Source organism: Rhamphochromis longiceps, linkage group LG3 (assembly GCF_057381845.1).
Source record: "Rhamphochromis longiceps isolate RC_006_pf linkage group LG3, R_longiceps_female_GT1.1, whole genome shotgun sequence".
Lineage (NCBI taxonomy): Eukaryota > Metazoa > Chordata > Actinopteri > Cichliformes > Cichlidae > Rhamphochromis > Rhamphochromis longiceps.
Genome location: NC_140559.1, coordinates 61241817 through 61256621, shown reverse-complemented (window position 1 = coordinate 61256621; position 14805 = coordinate 61241817). Strand labels below are relative to the sequence as shown.

General features: G+C 42.3%; 1 protein-coding gene across 10 annotated transcripts in view; it reads left to right on the top strand.

Moving 5' to 3' along the window:
• The window catches only part of peli3 (pellino E3 ubiquitin protein ligase family member 3), a 48998-nt gene that overhangs the window by 28100 nt on the left and 6093 nt on the right, over positions 1-14805 (top strand). For all 10 annotated transcript variants that reach the window (XM_085400582.1, XM_085400579.1, XM_085400580.1 and 7 more), the window contains 3 exons: positions 3810-3911; positions 5353-5568; positions 12152-12340. In XM_085400582.1, the coding sequence (XP_085256708.1) occupies positions 3810-3911; positions 5353-5568; positions 12152-12340 (507 nt within the window). The remainder of the gene's footprint in view (positions 1-3809; positions 3912-5352; positions 5569-12151; positions 12341-14805) is intronic.

Sequence of the window (14805 nt, the reverse complement as noted above, 5' to 3'; positions counted from 1 at the left end):
TAAAATGAAAGACTCAGCGGTCCTGTTGCTCTATTTTCACCTGTTTAGCAGGAGTGGGGCAGGCGGAGGTTTGCCCTGGTGCAGGTGTGCCGCGGCGGTCATGTCGGTGGAGGGATCCGGGAGTTTCTCTGTGAATTTCACATTCCCGTGGCAGCACACTTGGTGCTTGCTCGAAAGTTTCTGTATTTTTTTGCTGTAAAAAGAAGTTTTCTTCCCATGCAGTGAACAGCAGACACTAATGTTTTTGTCACTTTTTACGGAATCAAACTCAAAGTAACATCAGTACTTCCACGCTTTAAACGCTGCACGCTCATACTCTCTCCTGCACTCGTTACATTATCCATTTTTGAGCTGCGCACAGCTGTTGCCACGAACGTCACACTCGCTTACGTCACTGTCATGAGACACTCTCGCAAACAAAATCAAGGTTTAATAACGCAGTAACACCGTGTGCTAACGGGAAAGTAACAGTAATCTAATTACCTTTTTTGCAATAGTAATCCCTTACTTTACTCGTTATTTGAAAAAAGTAATCAGATTACAGTAACGCATTGCTTGTAACGCCTGACTGCCCATCTCTTCTTGGAACCTTACCGGCGACCCGGAACAGCGACGAAGTTTTCCTTGTCATAAGAGTTTGGTGGGCTCCACACCAGCTGTACATGGTATAAAGATATTAATAGTAGGACAGCAAGAATTAATAACAAACAAGAGGAGTATATACAAAACAGGAAGAAGGTGCACAACAGAGGACAGGACCACATTACAGGACAATTGCAAAGTGTTTGAAAGTAGCTCAGTGGACTGAACATCGAGTCCATGTGTGAACGGCCTGAGTTATGAGGGTTAGTCAGACAGTGGCTCTGATTTTTGGGTGGGTGGGCAGGGGTGGGGTGTGGGGGGAGTGTTTGTTTACCGTCCGGATGCACAAGGGGAAGAAGCTGATTTCTGGAGGTGCGGAACCTGATTGACCTGAGGCACCATCCCAACTAAGCCTTGTAGTTGGGAGACTAGCATGGTGGCATGGTTTCATAATGAATTTCCTCAATTGAACCTCAGATGGCTCTCCTGTTGTGTGCCTCACACGTGCACCCTCTGAGGTTTAAGTGTTGTAGCTAGTGCTAAAATAGTGCTAAATTAATCTTGTGTGTAACTATTGTGTGTGTTAGCAGACTTGTGAGAAGTCTGTGGTGTATATGGATATATAGACATGGAGTCAGGACTGTTTCCTGTGGGGCATCTGTACTGAAACGTGAGGGTAACAAATATGCCAAAGTAAATAAATCAGCTAGGGGGCAAATACTTTTCACAGCACTGTATCAGTCCAGGTGCCAAAAGAGTTGAATCGGTCTGTGCAGTAAGCTCGCAGACACAGACCCAGCCAGGCCACAGCAAAGCTCAATAGTATAGAGAGCTTTGTGAAACAGTTGGGGATAGCCCCTTCCTGTCCCAACACGACTGTACACTAATTTGCAAAGCCAGGTCCATAAAGACATGGATGACAAGTTCCAGCCAGTATCTCTTAAACTCATGCACTAACTCAGGCTCTTCCCCACCTCAGAGGTGACATTCCATGTCCTTACTGGGGATTGATCTGCACAGGACTCTGCTCCTGGGTGCCACCCAGCACAGATTCCACCCATCACTGTGGCGCCTCCTGCGGGTGGTGGGCTTGCAGGACGATGGGCCTATGTCCCTTTAGGTGCGGCCACCAGATGCTCACCCTCGGGCATCCTCCCCAGGCCTGGCTCTAGGGCGGGGCTCCAGTCAACCTATCCCAGGCAGTGTTCCCTTGATCGTGCACTCATAGAGGTCTTCTGAATCGATTTTTGTCTGGTCCCTCAACCAGGACCAATTTGCCATGGGAGACCCTACCAGGGGGCAAAAGCCAGACAACATAGCCCCTGGGATCCCTGGGACACACAAGCCCCTCCACCACGATAAGATAGCGATTCGTGGAGGGGTACTGTTAAGACATTTATGTAATATAATTTTAAATAAAGTTATTCTAGTGTTCATTCCTTGTCAGGATTCAGACACTTTCTGCCAGGTACTGCAATAAATTCTGCATTGTTTATTACCAGCATTCAGGTTGGGAGGTCACATGACTGTAACCCATGTGAAATACACGGCTACTAAACCCCTTGTAATTATTTTGAGTTATTGTTTAGTATTGTTATACAGTGGCGCTCTGAAACTATGTATGATGACCTTACATGTTGTGCAAAGGAAGCGCCGTCTGTGTCTTCCTGGTGAGCTCTTTCTAAGGAAACTGGACTCAAACTCTGAGCACAAAGAAACCAACATCTGTCAAGTTATTTGTGTTGGAAAATTTCATTTCATTTTCAAAAACCTCCTTCTCGACCCACCTAAATGTCTGGGTCTCTGTTGAAGCTGATATTGCACAGGTCTTGAGTAGAGGCGCTGCGTGATGATGATCATGCTTCGATTGCACAATCCTAAGAATATAGAAATAGATATAGAAAAGGACATAGATACAGCAAGATTACATCTCCCTCCCTTTTTTACAAAAAACTAGTCTCACTTAGTAGAGAATGAGTTTCTTAAATTGGGCAAAAGCTGGTTTTCAAATTGTTTTGCATTTTGAAATATGCGGGGTTTTTTGGTTATGTGTCTTGAGATTTAAAAGTGATTATTTTTACGTTTGGATTGCTTCTGTAAATGGTAGCTTAATGCATTAAGAACTAGCGAGCAATAATAGCAAACGTTGGCAAGATTTAATGTAACAATTATTGAGCAACACTAATGAGATCAATACAGTAACCTGGAGACCCCCAAATGGGAGTTATGTAACGTATGCACCACCTTGAAATTACATATTATCCGAGAAGTTGAAGCTCTTTTCTTTTCCCTCCTGCTTCAGTGAGGTGAGGTTTGGGGCCATTTCCCTGCTTTTCAAGTTTTCTCAACCAGTGCAATTCTTCTTTGATGGTCATCTGGGCACAGGTCTTCATTAAAGCACAGATGCTCCAGGTTTGGGAGCCCTATAGGCATAGGTCCTGGCATCTTTGATACATGATAATTCAAGTATCTTGCTTTCCATTTTTTTAGCTCAATGTTATTGACTCTCTTGATAGTTTCATTTTTTTTTTCACTTCTTTACTTTCATAGTGGATTAATTCCACTGACTCTTTCACGCGATTAATAGCTTACAGGTCATTGGCTCTTTCATTAAAAATATACAATTATTTATATACAATTAAAGTTTTTCATGTTCGGTCTTGTACAAACAGCAAACTACTACTTTAGGCCAAAAAGACCTCATTAGACTTGGACTCCTCATTAGCGAAGAGAAAGAAAAAAACTGTTTCTAGTTTTAACCTCATCACTCTGCCAAAGCCTTAAAACTTCAGCTGCCATGGCTACGGGCTATTTATTTAACAGTCTTTAATAACCTTACTAACCTGAGCTAACGGAGTCGTATTTCTCATCTGTGCAAGTAAAACTAAGAGGGAAGCTTTGAATGCTCAACTCTGTGATCAAAACCAAATAAGTTGCAAAAGCAAAATTTATATGTAATGGTTAATATTTAAATCTGCCTTTAGAACATGGTTAATGGCTGCATTAATAATGTAAAAAAAACACACCGTGCTGTCACATTGACAGTAAGACATTGAGGATAGATGCTGTCTGTGTTGTTGTTAATATTATGATTAGTATTTACAAAAAACACCTATATAAATCCAAGTGCTGTTGTTGTCTTTAAAAATAGAAAATGCTCTCCAAGTAGATTTTCTGGAGGTCAGTGATGTGATGTGGTTGATGTATAATCTGTTTTCCTTTGGCAGGCACTCAGCAACAAAAGCCAGCACAGCATCTCCTACACACTGTCACGGAGCCACTCTGTAATTGTGGAATACACCCATGACACCAACACAGATATGTTTCAGGTCAGTGTCTATACACACACACACACACACACACACACACACACACACACACACACACACACACACACACACACACGTGTGTGGTTGCCAATTCAACATTTTAGTTTTGTTTCCTGTTGTGGAAAAAGACACTGGACAGTAAAAAATCGTGTAAAATATTATAACAACGTACCACAAACAGAAGACAGAGCCGTACCACTGGACACTGGTCGGGGTGAAATCTGTTAGCTGTTGAACACCTACCCTCAGATAGTCTTAGCTCGAGGAAGAATATGAAAAGGAAAATAGTAACTGTAAAAACATAAGCTGAAATTTGATGATATTCATTTAAACTTGGACCTTTCATACCGAGTAACAGTATGACAAATCAAAGGATAATCGAGGTTTAATAATGGCTACAAGCCTTTATTCAAGCTTATTTATGTCTCTCAGGATGAAAAGGTTTAAAGATGACAACATTCTCCGATGTTCTTTGTCACTGATTGACCTAAATATCACATATTTACAAAATTAAACTAATATTTTGTGTTTTTCTGCTTCAGACTTTAAAGCAGTTGTTGTAGATCAACATAAAGCTGTAAAACCAGCAGCAGTTGTTTTCCAGCCACCTTCTCGTATGAAGAAGACCCAAACAAAGCCAGGGCTCCACTGTTCTCTATTTAAGGGTCAGATCCATGAGTGGAGTCCCTGCTCCTTCTGGATGATACACAAAAAAAGTCAGCATGTTTTACAGGGACCTTTTGTTTGGTACAGCCTGGTTCCAGTAACTATTAAAATACTGTTCCTGTCACACATTGTTCTTTTTATAATTAAAACATGCACGAGCCAGGCTCGAAAGCATTTTGTTCGTTGACTCTCACTTTGTTGATAGTCAAAATGCAGCACCACATAGTAAACACAGAGGCGTGTCCGTTGTACATGGACTTGATTGGTTCTCGTGTGGTGCTTTTCTACTCAGAGCGGTCAAAGTGAAATCACTAATCACAAGTGTTGTACTACTTTATGTATTTGGTCAAATGTTACTGAAAACTGGCTTCTGCCATTCAAAACGTATGGACCCATTCTTATTGGTTAATCCAGGTCTCACCATTTTTCAGAATAATCATCTTTGTGCTGGTGTTACACTTTCCACATCTGCCTGGCAACTAAGTAAATCAATTCAGTCTTGCTATTATTGTAGGGCCAGGTTGTTGGCCTGTTCTTCCTTTACACAGTGAGGTCTATAAAGTTTTACTAAAATCACACAGCTGACAGAAACTGAAGAAAGAAAAAATCAGCTGGAACATATGATTATCTTCTAGGATTCTTCACCCGACTGATGCTTGTATGCAAATAATTGCACATATTTCTAAAACATGCACAATAAGACTGCACTGGAGTGTTTGTGCTCAGCATGTCTTTGTATGGTCTCAGTGGGCCCTCTCTCTCTCGGTTCTCTCAGATTGGCCGGTCCACAGAAAGCATGATTGATTTTGTGGTGACGGACACAGCCGGCAGCAGTGGTCAAGTTGGGGGTGCGGTGGGGGAGGGCGGAGGCCAATCAGTTCAGAGCACCATCTCACGATACGCCTGCCGCATCATGTGTGAGCGCAGCGCTCCCTACACCGCTCGCATCTACGCCGCTGGCTTTGACTCTTCCAAGAACATCTTCCTGGGGGTGAGTGTTCCCTCCCACGTGGGTGACAGGCATCGCTTGGTACGCGCCACTGGTAACCATAGCAACCACGGTAGTTTGACAGAAGGGATGTGGTTGTTCCACCCACGTGTGACATCAGAGCTGCAAGAATGCATGTCTGTTCATGTGATGGAGCTGCATGAAAACGTGAAGGGGTGTGTGTGTGTGTGTGTGTGTGTGTGTGTGCGTGCGTGTGTGTGTGTGTGTGTGTGCGTGCGTGTGTGTGTGTGTGCGTGCGTGCGTGCGTGTGCGCGTGCGTGTGTGTGTGCGTGCGTGTGTGTGTGGGAGTTAATAGTTGTTACTCATGAGTTATGAAAGAGACTTTGGTCATGTGTTTAATCTTTAGTCAGTAAACAGATCACATATTATAACATTTCTGATCCAAATTAATATTCGGTGCTGTGTTTAGTGTCTTACAGCTGAGTTCATCACTCCCTGCAGACAACATCAGCAGACAGTGATGCAGGGCAGCAGCAGCATATTTTGCAGCATGAATGGTCTGACTATAATAGTGGGAAGTTTAAATCCTGCAATTAAAAGTGGAGAGGACGTCTTTCTCCTCTCCTGTGGCTGGTCTCATGGGACAGAGAGTTAAAGGCTCTGTCCCATGTAAAGTATTGAGAGCTGCAATAAGGTCTGTTGGGCCAAGCACAGATATCAGTCCACTGTCTGATACCAAGATCACTGTGTTGTTTCTGCGCTGTGAATCCAGACTGAAATTATGCAAACGATCACAGAGCCCACTTAGATCAACTTTTTCAAACAGCTTAATTATATCTACCTTATAAACCTGTGGTACCTAACTTATTAATAACAACAAACTCATCTCCGCTTTATTTAGAGGCAGAACTTTTTTAAAGAGTTTTACAGGGATGGGGTCTTGTGCATTTAGCGGCAGTCTGCATAAAGTAGCCCAGAGAGATCAACGGGAGAGAAGTGGTCTGTAAAGTATCAGCAGTTTCTGAAGCAGTTTGACTTGTTAACAGATGTGTGACTCGAGACGGCCGTGGTTACAAAGTTACTGAAGTCATCACTACTGCTAAAGCAAAACGATGCTCAAACGTGCTGCGACTCTTTGTCAGCCAGGCTAAAGTATTGAAAAGCAACATAGTGTCCTTCTGCTTTTCCCTTCATCAGTAACTAGTAACTAATACTAGGTTTAAAGGAGGTTTCTGAAACAGTTACAGTCTCTCTGCGCTAAGTGAAATCCTGCATTTGAACACCATTTGTTTTCGGATGTGACAGGAAGAGACAGTATAGCAAGTAGTTTGCCTGAACTAGCTTGCAGGCTTTTCTTCATTTTTTATAATACTGTACTCACCAAATGAAATAATCTATACACGTTATGGTTACATACAACAGTTTTCTACTCCGGACTCATCAGACACTGGTGCCTTTGACTCCCTAAACACGTAGTCTGCAAACCTGTGGATAAGTTCACCAACTAAACCACTTTTTATATCTCTGGGTGTGTTCTCACCCTCAAAGATATGCATGTTAACTTACTTAATTCTAAATTAACTGCAAGTCTGAGACAGTTGGTGGGAAATCTGACTTCTACAATATATAAACCCAGATATGAGCTATCTGGGGATATTTTTTCAAATTAGCCTCCGGCTGTTAGTTCCCGTACGGTATTTGAAATATTCCTTCCTTTCTAAATGTTGATAATCTTAAGAACCGTAGCAGAAGCAGGGGGGGACAATTTAAAATGTGACACCTCTGTGCTAAGAGTACCGAGGAATGATAATAAGATTGACAGCCCTGACAACGTGGCTATCAGAACTAAATTTCTGGACTGCTTTTCTACTCTGAGCACTCAAAGCGCTTTACACAACACAGATGTATAATATTGTACGGAGCAGATGTTGTCTTTTCATTCATATTTAGCAGCTTTGTTGTTTGTTACTGTTGCCTTTCCGTCAGATCAAAGCTGTGTGGTTAGTCCCGTCTGACCTCTGGCATCAACAAGATATTTTCAGCCAGTATTGCTGCTAACTGGATTTTTTCTCATTTCTCTGTAAGCGGAGATGGATGTGCAGGTCAGCAGTTTCAGAAATAATTAGACCAAACACTTCTGGCACCGACCAACGTGCCACATTCAAAGTCACTTAAAGCACCTTTTTAGCATTTAGCAAAGCCTGACCAGAGATTATAGCCCTGCACACTTCAGAATTCATCCTGCTTCTTTAATCAGCAGTAACATAAACACTGAATCTAGTTTCACTGTCAGCCATACAATCCATGTTATGATGATGCACGCTCAATCATCCAGGTAAGTAAATCTCCAAAAGATCAGTGGTTGTTGATCAGTGGTCATGAGAATCTGCATAATTAAGATTAAGGAACTGACCTCACAGCCCATTGTTCCTTCAGTGGGCTGGTTTCAGTCATTATGCAAATGTCCTGTTTATAAGATTGAAAGCTGCAGTCAGCTGAGACTGAAGGAGTCACCTGGTGATGACGAAACGTTTCTCCCACAAAACGCTACGTCCAGATGAACAGGATCAACCTTTGGAGACGATCCATGTCATAACACTGTCTCCACTGCAGATGAAGATGTATGAATCTGAATCTACTTCCTTTCCTTCTCCATCATTGTGGTACAAGTTTGTTTCATCTGTCCAAAGAATTTTTTTTCCAAGCCTAAGGAGGCTTTAAATGTTTTCTGGCAACGTCTATGTGGAGTGAATAAGGCACAGCGGGTCCAGGGATCAGTGTTTTGAGCTATTTTATTTACATCACAACACCCCAACCTGAGTCCCCGTGTTTTTAACTGGGCGTGATTAAGGATGCCGTGCAGGTGCGCCCGCCCTCCCTGCACGGCACCGCAGGCCACGCCCCACCACAGTCTAATTTGGCCTTCCTGTTTTGAGTGTAACACCTAGTTTGCGCCTTGTTGTTGTGCATATTTACATTCATGAAGCGGCTGTTGATTGTGGACCTGAAAATATTATGAAGGAAAGAAATCTACAGTCATTTAATTTAGTTTGTATTGACTCGACCAGCTAGATAGAGAGAGAGAGTTTATTCATCCCACGGGGAAATTGTTGTGTTACAGCAGGTGATAAAGAATACAAATAAACAAGAAATAAACAACATAGTTAAAACAAAAGTGGCACAGGCACCTGTTAATGGTCTCATATATGATGACAGTGTAGCAGAGGAACAGCAGCTCCTGTGGCAGGTTGAACTCCGAGTTGCAGTGCGTACAACCTCTGCTGGGCCTTCATCCCGACAGACTCTATATGTGAGGACCAGATTGTGTGTAAAGGCAGATCCCAGGAATCTGAAGTGAGAGTATTTTTGAGGATGATAAGACGATGATGATGGGAAGGTTTCTCAGAAAGTCCATGGTCATCTCCACAGTCTTGAACAGGCTCAGCTCCAAGTACTTCTGACTAGGGATGGGTACCGGTGTGACATAAACGGTGGTAACCAGACCGAAAAGCAGCGCACATTTATTTCGGTGCTTTTTTTCCCTGAGCTGTGATACACTTCTAGCCAATCATTTTACGTTTCCGAGGATAGTAGGCGGGGCCAGGTACGTACGTTCTGTTAGAGCAGAGCTACAGATTAAAAATGTCCAAGGCGAAGCGGTCAAAAGTCTGGCTGTACTTCACAGCAAAATATACAAACTCAGCAGCAACAAGTGCTTTAAGCTGATACTGTGATACTGTCAAAGGAGGTAACACCTCAAATCCGATGAAACACCTGGCGACGCATAGCGTTTTTTTTAAAGCCCAGAAATGCGCCGTATTTGATAGCTTGCTGCGAGACCTCGCACTGTGCACCTCTACTGCGGGTGGGTTGGCTGTTATGCAACATCCCCCAAAAACACGAAGAGTCCTGGCCCCTAGCCCTGCCAGTGTAGCAGAAAGGATGACGGATGATGATGCAGCAACAGCCGTTCTTCTCTGCGTGAGTAGCTTAATGTTGTTCGTGTGTAATTTACGTTGAGTAGGCTAACCACGTTATTACATTAATGCATGTAAGGTGAACTAGCAAACATCATCATAGCTACATGCGGCTGTCCTCTTGTTTGATGGCAGATACTCCCTTCACACTGGCCAAAAAGGCTAAAATGACCAAAGAAAAAGAGGGAAACAGCTAAACATGAGAGGTTTTTGGATAAAGTTTGTGTTTTTTTCCATTGTTTAAGCACTGCTTCCAGCCAAGAGTGATACCATATATGCCCCATAGCTGCAGAAAAGGCTAACATTGTTATCTTTTTACAAAAAACAGCTGAACATGAGAGGTTTTTGGACCAATTTTGTGTTCTCCATTCTTTAAGCACCAGTTTGAGCACCGGCACCGTTTCAAAAGTACCGATTTGGCACCGGTATCGGATAAAACCTAAACGATACCCATCCCTACTTCTGACTGCACCAGTCCACCTCCCATCGGTACACAGACTCGTCACCATTCTGGATCAGAACAATGATGCTGGCGTCAGCCACTAACTTCAGGAGAATGATAGATGGCTCTCCGGAGGCGCAGTCATTAGTGTAGAGGGAGAAGAGCAGCAGGGAGAGAGCACACCCCTGGGACAGGCTGAAATGCTCCTCAGCCTCACCTGCTGCTGCCTGTCCAACAGGAAGCTGGTGATCCACTGATAGGTGGAGACGGGCACAGTAAACTGGGGAGCTTTCAGTGGAGGATTAAAGGTTAACCTGAAGGCCAAGACATAATGGCTTATATCCCAGGTTGGTCGAGGTGTTGCAGGACATAGTCCTGCATCCTTGGCCAGTCTGTTTGCCCAGTAGGCAAACTGGACAAACAGGGGGTCTGTGATGTCCCTCAGGTGGCTCAACACCACTCTTTCAAAAGACTTCATAACCACAAACGTCAGGGCGCCAGGCCTGTAGTCATTTAATCGTATCATGGTGGATTTCTTTGGGATGATGGATACAAATCCAGAGACCAGTTAAAGATGCAGCTGAAAATGGTTGATCAGCACAGACTTTCAGGCAGGAGGGGGACACGCCCTCGGGTCCTCCAGGCTTCCTGGTCGTCTGTCTTTGGAAGAGCAGAAAGAGCAGACACAGGAGGAAAAAGGACAACGTAACATAATCTGACATCTACAATAATAAAAGTCACTTTTAATTAAAGATAACATTTGAGATATGATAAGATGAGATCAGGGATAACTAATATATTTAAACGGATGGACATAGTGTAGAATCTACATGGTAACTTACAACATCACAACCCTGCGTCCTGACCGTCCACTTAACCCGAAGTGCACTTCACCAGAACTGTAACTGCAGGTTTGGTCGACGCAGCAACAACTGAAGGAAGGTTACATCATAAGTAGATTTCCTGCAGAAGTCTAAGTCAGGCATAAATCAGGCCCTAAATGTTACTTTTTCTTTAAAATGCCAACATTTATATTAAAGTAATATTTTTCACAGGCTGTTCTGTGTTTTATTTACCTCCATAAAACACTGTTGTTAGAACACGCTGTGGCAAGTGTGCACATTTTGTAGTCCACCCACTGTATCCCTGCCTGCACCCCCTAAGGAAACAAACCCCTCCAAACACCTGGGTCATTAAAACATGGCCATGCTCTCCTCCAGCTCTAGGACTGTGTTGATCTCACAGACTGGTCCATCTTTGGAGAGCAGGAACTGGAGACCTTCACTCAGGCTGTCCTGTGTGTACAGAATGTGACAGAGGCCAAAGCAACTGGTGTGGAGCACCCAATAAAGGCCTATTCTATTTTATTCTATTCTATATTTTACTTTCAACACAGCGGACATCTGGCGTAACATCTGGCTGTTCTCTTCTCCTAAGTCCATATTGATTCTCCTAGCCACTAAAAGAGGTTAGGAATAGGACACAGGAGGTACTTTTGGAACGCACCCCTAGTTTCTGATGAGCTGTGAAACAAGCGCAGCTTTGACAACAGCCGACTGTGGCAGTGACGTAAAGGCTGGATGCCAATAGGTGAGGAGCTTTATGTAAGCGCTGTGTGGGGTGAAAGGAGAAAGAGCTTGATTTACTTTGGTACACTCTTCATTTCTGTCTGTTTTTAGCCAGATTATGCACTGTAAATATAAATGAGGCCCAATGACACTAACCTGTGTAAATAGAAAATTATGAAACTCCACGAAATATGAAACAGAGACCTGATCATAGTTTGTATTGGGATAAATTTACATTAGGTTAAACATGATCTACGACCTGTTTCATGCATCTTACTGTGATGTTTTTAGTGAAAAATAAACAGAAATATTTTGTTTTCAAGTCCACAAAAGCCTTTCTAAGCTGAATTACAGTCAGAATGAGGAACGCAGCCCTTTATGCTTAATAAAGGTTATTTTTATTGTATGTAAAATAGTTTTAAGTTAGGAACTCTTAGTGTGCTTTTCAAAGTGATCATCAAAGCCAGCATCTCTGTGCTTTAGTCAGTGCACTGGTCTACACTGAGCTAGCAGAAGGCAAACGCAGCCATAGCTGCTTCCTTACTAACCATCTCTAACAACGGCCTCCAGCACCTCACAGTCTTCACGTTAACCTGAATATCTGCCTGCTCTGTGTGTGTCCATGTGGGGAATCTAAGGAGCGGGCTGCCAAATGGAGAACATCAGACGGCCTGATGGATGGTCTGACTACCAATGGTGTGCTGGTCATGCACCCAGCGGGCGAGTTTGTGTCTGAGCCGGCTCCTGGGGTCTGGAGAGAAATCTCAGTCTGTGGCAATGTCTTTGCACTGAGGGAGACACGCTCAGCCCAGCAGAGAGGAAAACTGGTAAGAAAGCAGCTGATGTGTTTCATGCAGACTTCATGTGGATACAAGTGTCCAAACTACTGAGCCTGACTTAAAATTGCAGGGCTTTCTTTTGATGATTGATTCATCACAGACTGCAAAGCTAAACAATATCAAAAGCTACGAATAACTGTATTTAAAGAGTCTGTATTTAAAGAGTCTGTATTTAAAGATCCTGTTATGTTTTTTTTATTAATATTTCAAAAAGGAGGAAAGACGTCCTCTCAGCAGTATTAGCTCCTGATGTGTGTTTGAGTGCAATTCTTTAAATGGGATTTCGTGTTGCTGAGCTGCAGTTAAACTGCACGCTATTCTTTAAACCGTGCAATAATGTAAAGCCCATGTAAAGGCCCGTAGCCACAAGGACCAAACAAAAGAAAAGAAAAACGTCAGTATACTCAGTATGCAGTCGTACAGCACAGTCTCTCTGACATTTAATTAGGAGGCAATGATTTGGTTGGTTTCTCTGTTATTACAGAAATATCGAGTCGAATAACGAACTCGACTTAAACTAAACTAAACTTAAATTTAGGTCTTGGTTGACTTTATACAAACATTTCTTGGCCCAGGATAAACATCCAGTTTTTCCCAGCATGTGGATGATTTTAACTCCAGTAACAGTTTCAGCTGATTTACAAAGAAAAACGTTCTGAGGAAATAGACCAAAGCTGGACGAACACAGTGTCATAATTCACCAGTACTTCCTTTGTTTGAAACATTCAAGCTTGGACTAAATGAAGAAATGGATAGGCTCAACACAACAGGAACTCAGCGTAATTGGCAGTCCACAAATATAATCAAACAGTATATGAACGACTTTGGTCTTTGCGATGCATGGCGCTCTCTTCACCCCACCAGTAAGGAATATACTTTTTTCTCGCATGTTCATCACTCTTACTCTCGTCTGGATTATTTTTTGGTCAGCAGCTCACTGCTGTGTGACATTTCAGACACTGAGATTCATCCTATAGCTGTCAGCGATCATGCTCCTGTATCTTTAACACTAATGCACAAGAATAATACTACGCCAAGTAAAAACTGGAGATTTAATATATCACTACTTAAAGATGAAGACTTTATTAAATACTTTAAAAAGGAATGGACTTCATATTTAGACTTTAATGACACTCCCGGAATATCTGCTTCTGTTCTATGGGAAGCAGGGAAAGCTGTGATGAGAGGTAAAATAATTTCTTTCTCATCACACAAAAAGAAAGAAGAAAACAAAAATATTCAGGAATTAGAAAAAAACATCAAATCACTAGAAGAAGCCTACGCGTCCCACCAAGATCAGGAAACATTGAACAAAATATGCAAAACAAAACTAGAATTAAATGAAACTATTAATAAAAAAACACAATTCCTTATACAAAGACTTCGCTTGCAGAATTTTGAACACAGTAACAAATCAGGTCGATTTCTAGCTAACCAGCTAAAAATAAATAAAGAAAAAACAACTATATGTGCTGCTAAAGATTTATCGGGGAACACAATATATGATCCTGGAAGAATAAACAACATTTTTAGGGATTTCTATGAAACTTTATACTCACCACAAATAAACCCATCTAAAAATGAAATTGATCTGTTTCTTGACAACGTAACTCTTCCAAAATTACTAGACAGTCAAGCAATGGAACTGGATTCGCCACTGACGCCAAGTGAACTCCAGGAAGCCCTGATAAATATGCCCAATAATAAGGCTCCAGGTCCAGACGGCTTCCCTGCAGAATTCTACAAAGAATTCTGGACAATTTTGGCACCAGTATTCCACAGCATGTTGCAGGAAATCGAGGAAAATGGCAGACTACCACCAAATATGAATTCTGCCAACATTAGTCTCCTGCTAAAACCAGGCAAAGACCCTTTATTTCCCTCAAGCTATCGTCCAATTTCTCTTTTAAATGTAGACCTTAAAATAATCTGCAAAGCTCTCTCAAAGAGATTAGAGAAAATGACCCCCCTCTTAATTCATCCTGACCAAACTGGTTTCATAAAAGGTCGGCACTCCTCAACAAACACTCGTAGATTACTTAATTTAATAGACTACTCATACGATAAAAACATCGAAGCCATAATATTATCTCTAGATGCAGAAAAAGCATTTGACAGAGTTAATTGGAAATTTTTATTCGCAACCTTACACAAATTTGGTTTTGGAAACTCTTTCATAAACTGGATAAGAATATTATACAATTCCCCAACGGCTCGTATCAGAACAAATGACCAGACATCCTCCAGCTTCTGTCTCCTGAGGGGCACCAGACAGGGATGCCCACTCTCCCCCTCACTTTTTGCAATTTTTATCGAACCTCTAGCAGCAGCATTTAGACAGGCTACAACAATTAAGGGCATAAAATGTAAGAACATAGAACATAAAATCAGTCTCTATGCGGATGATGTGTTGCTTTTTCTGCAAAACACACAAACCAACCTCTCTGAGGTAA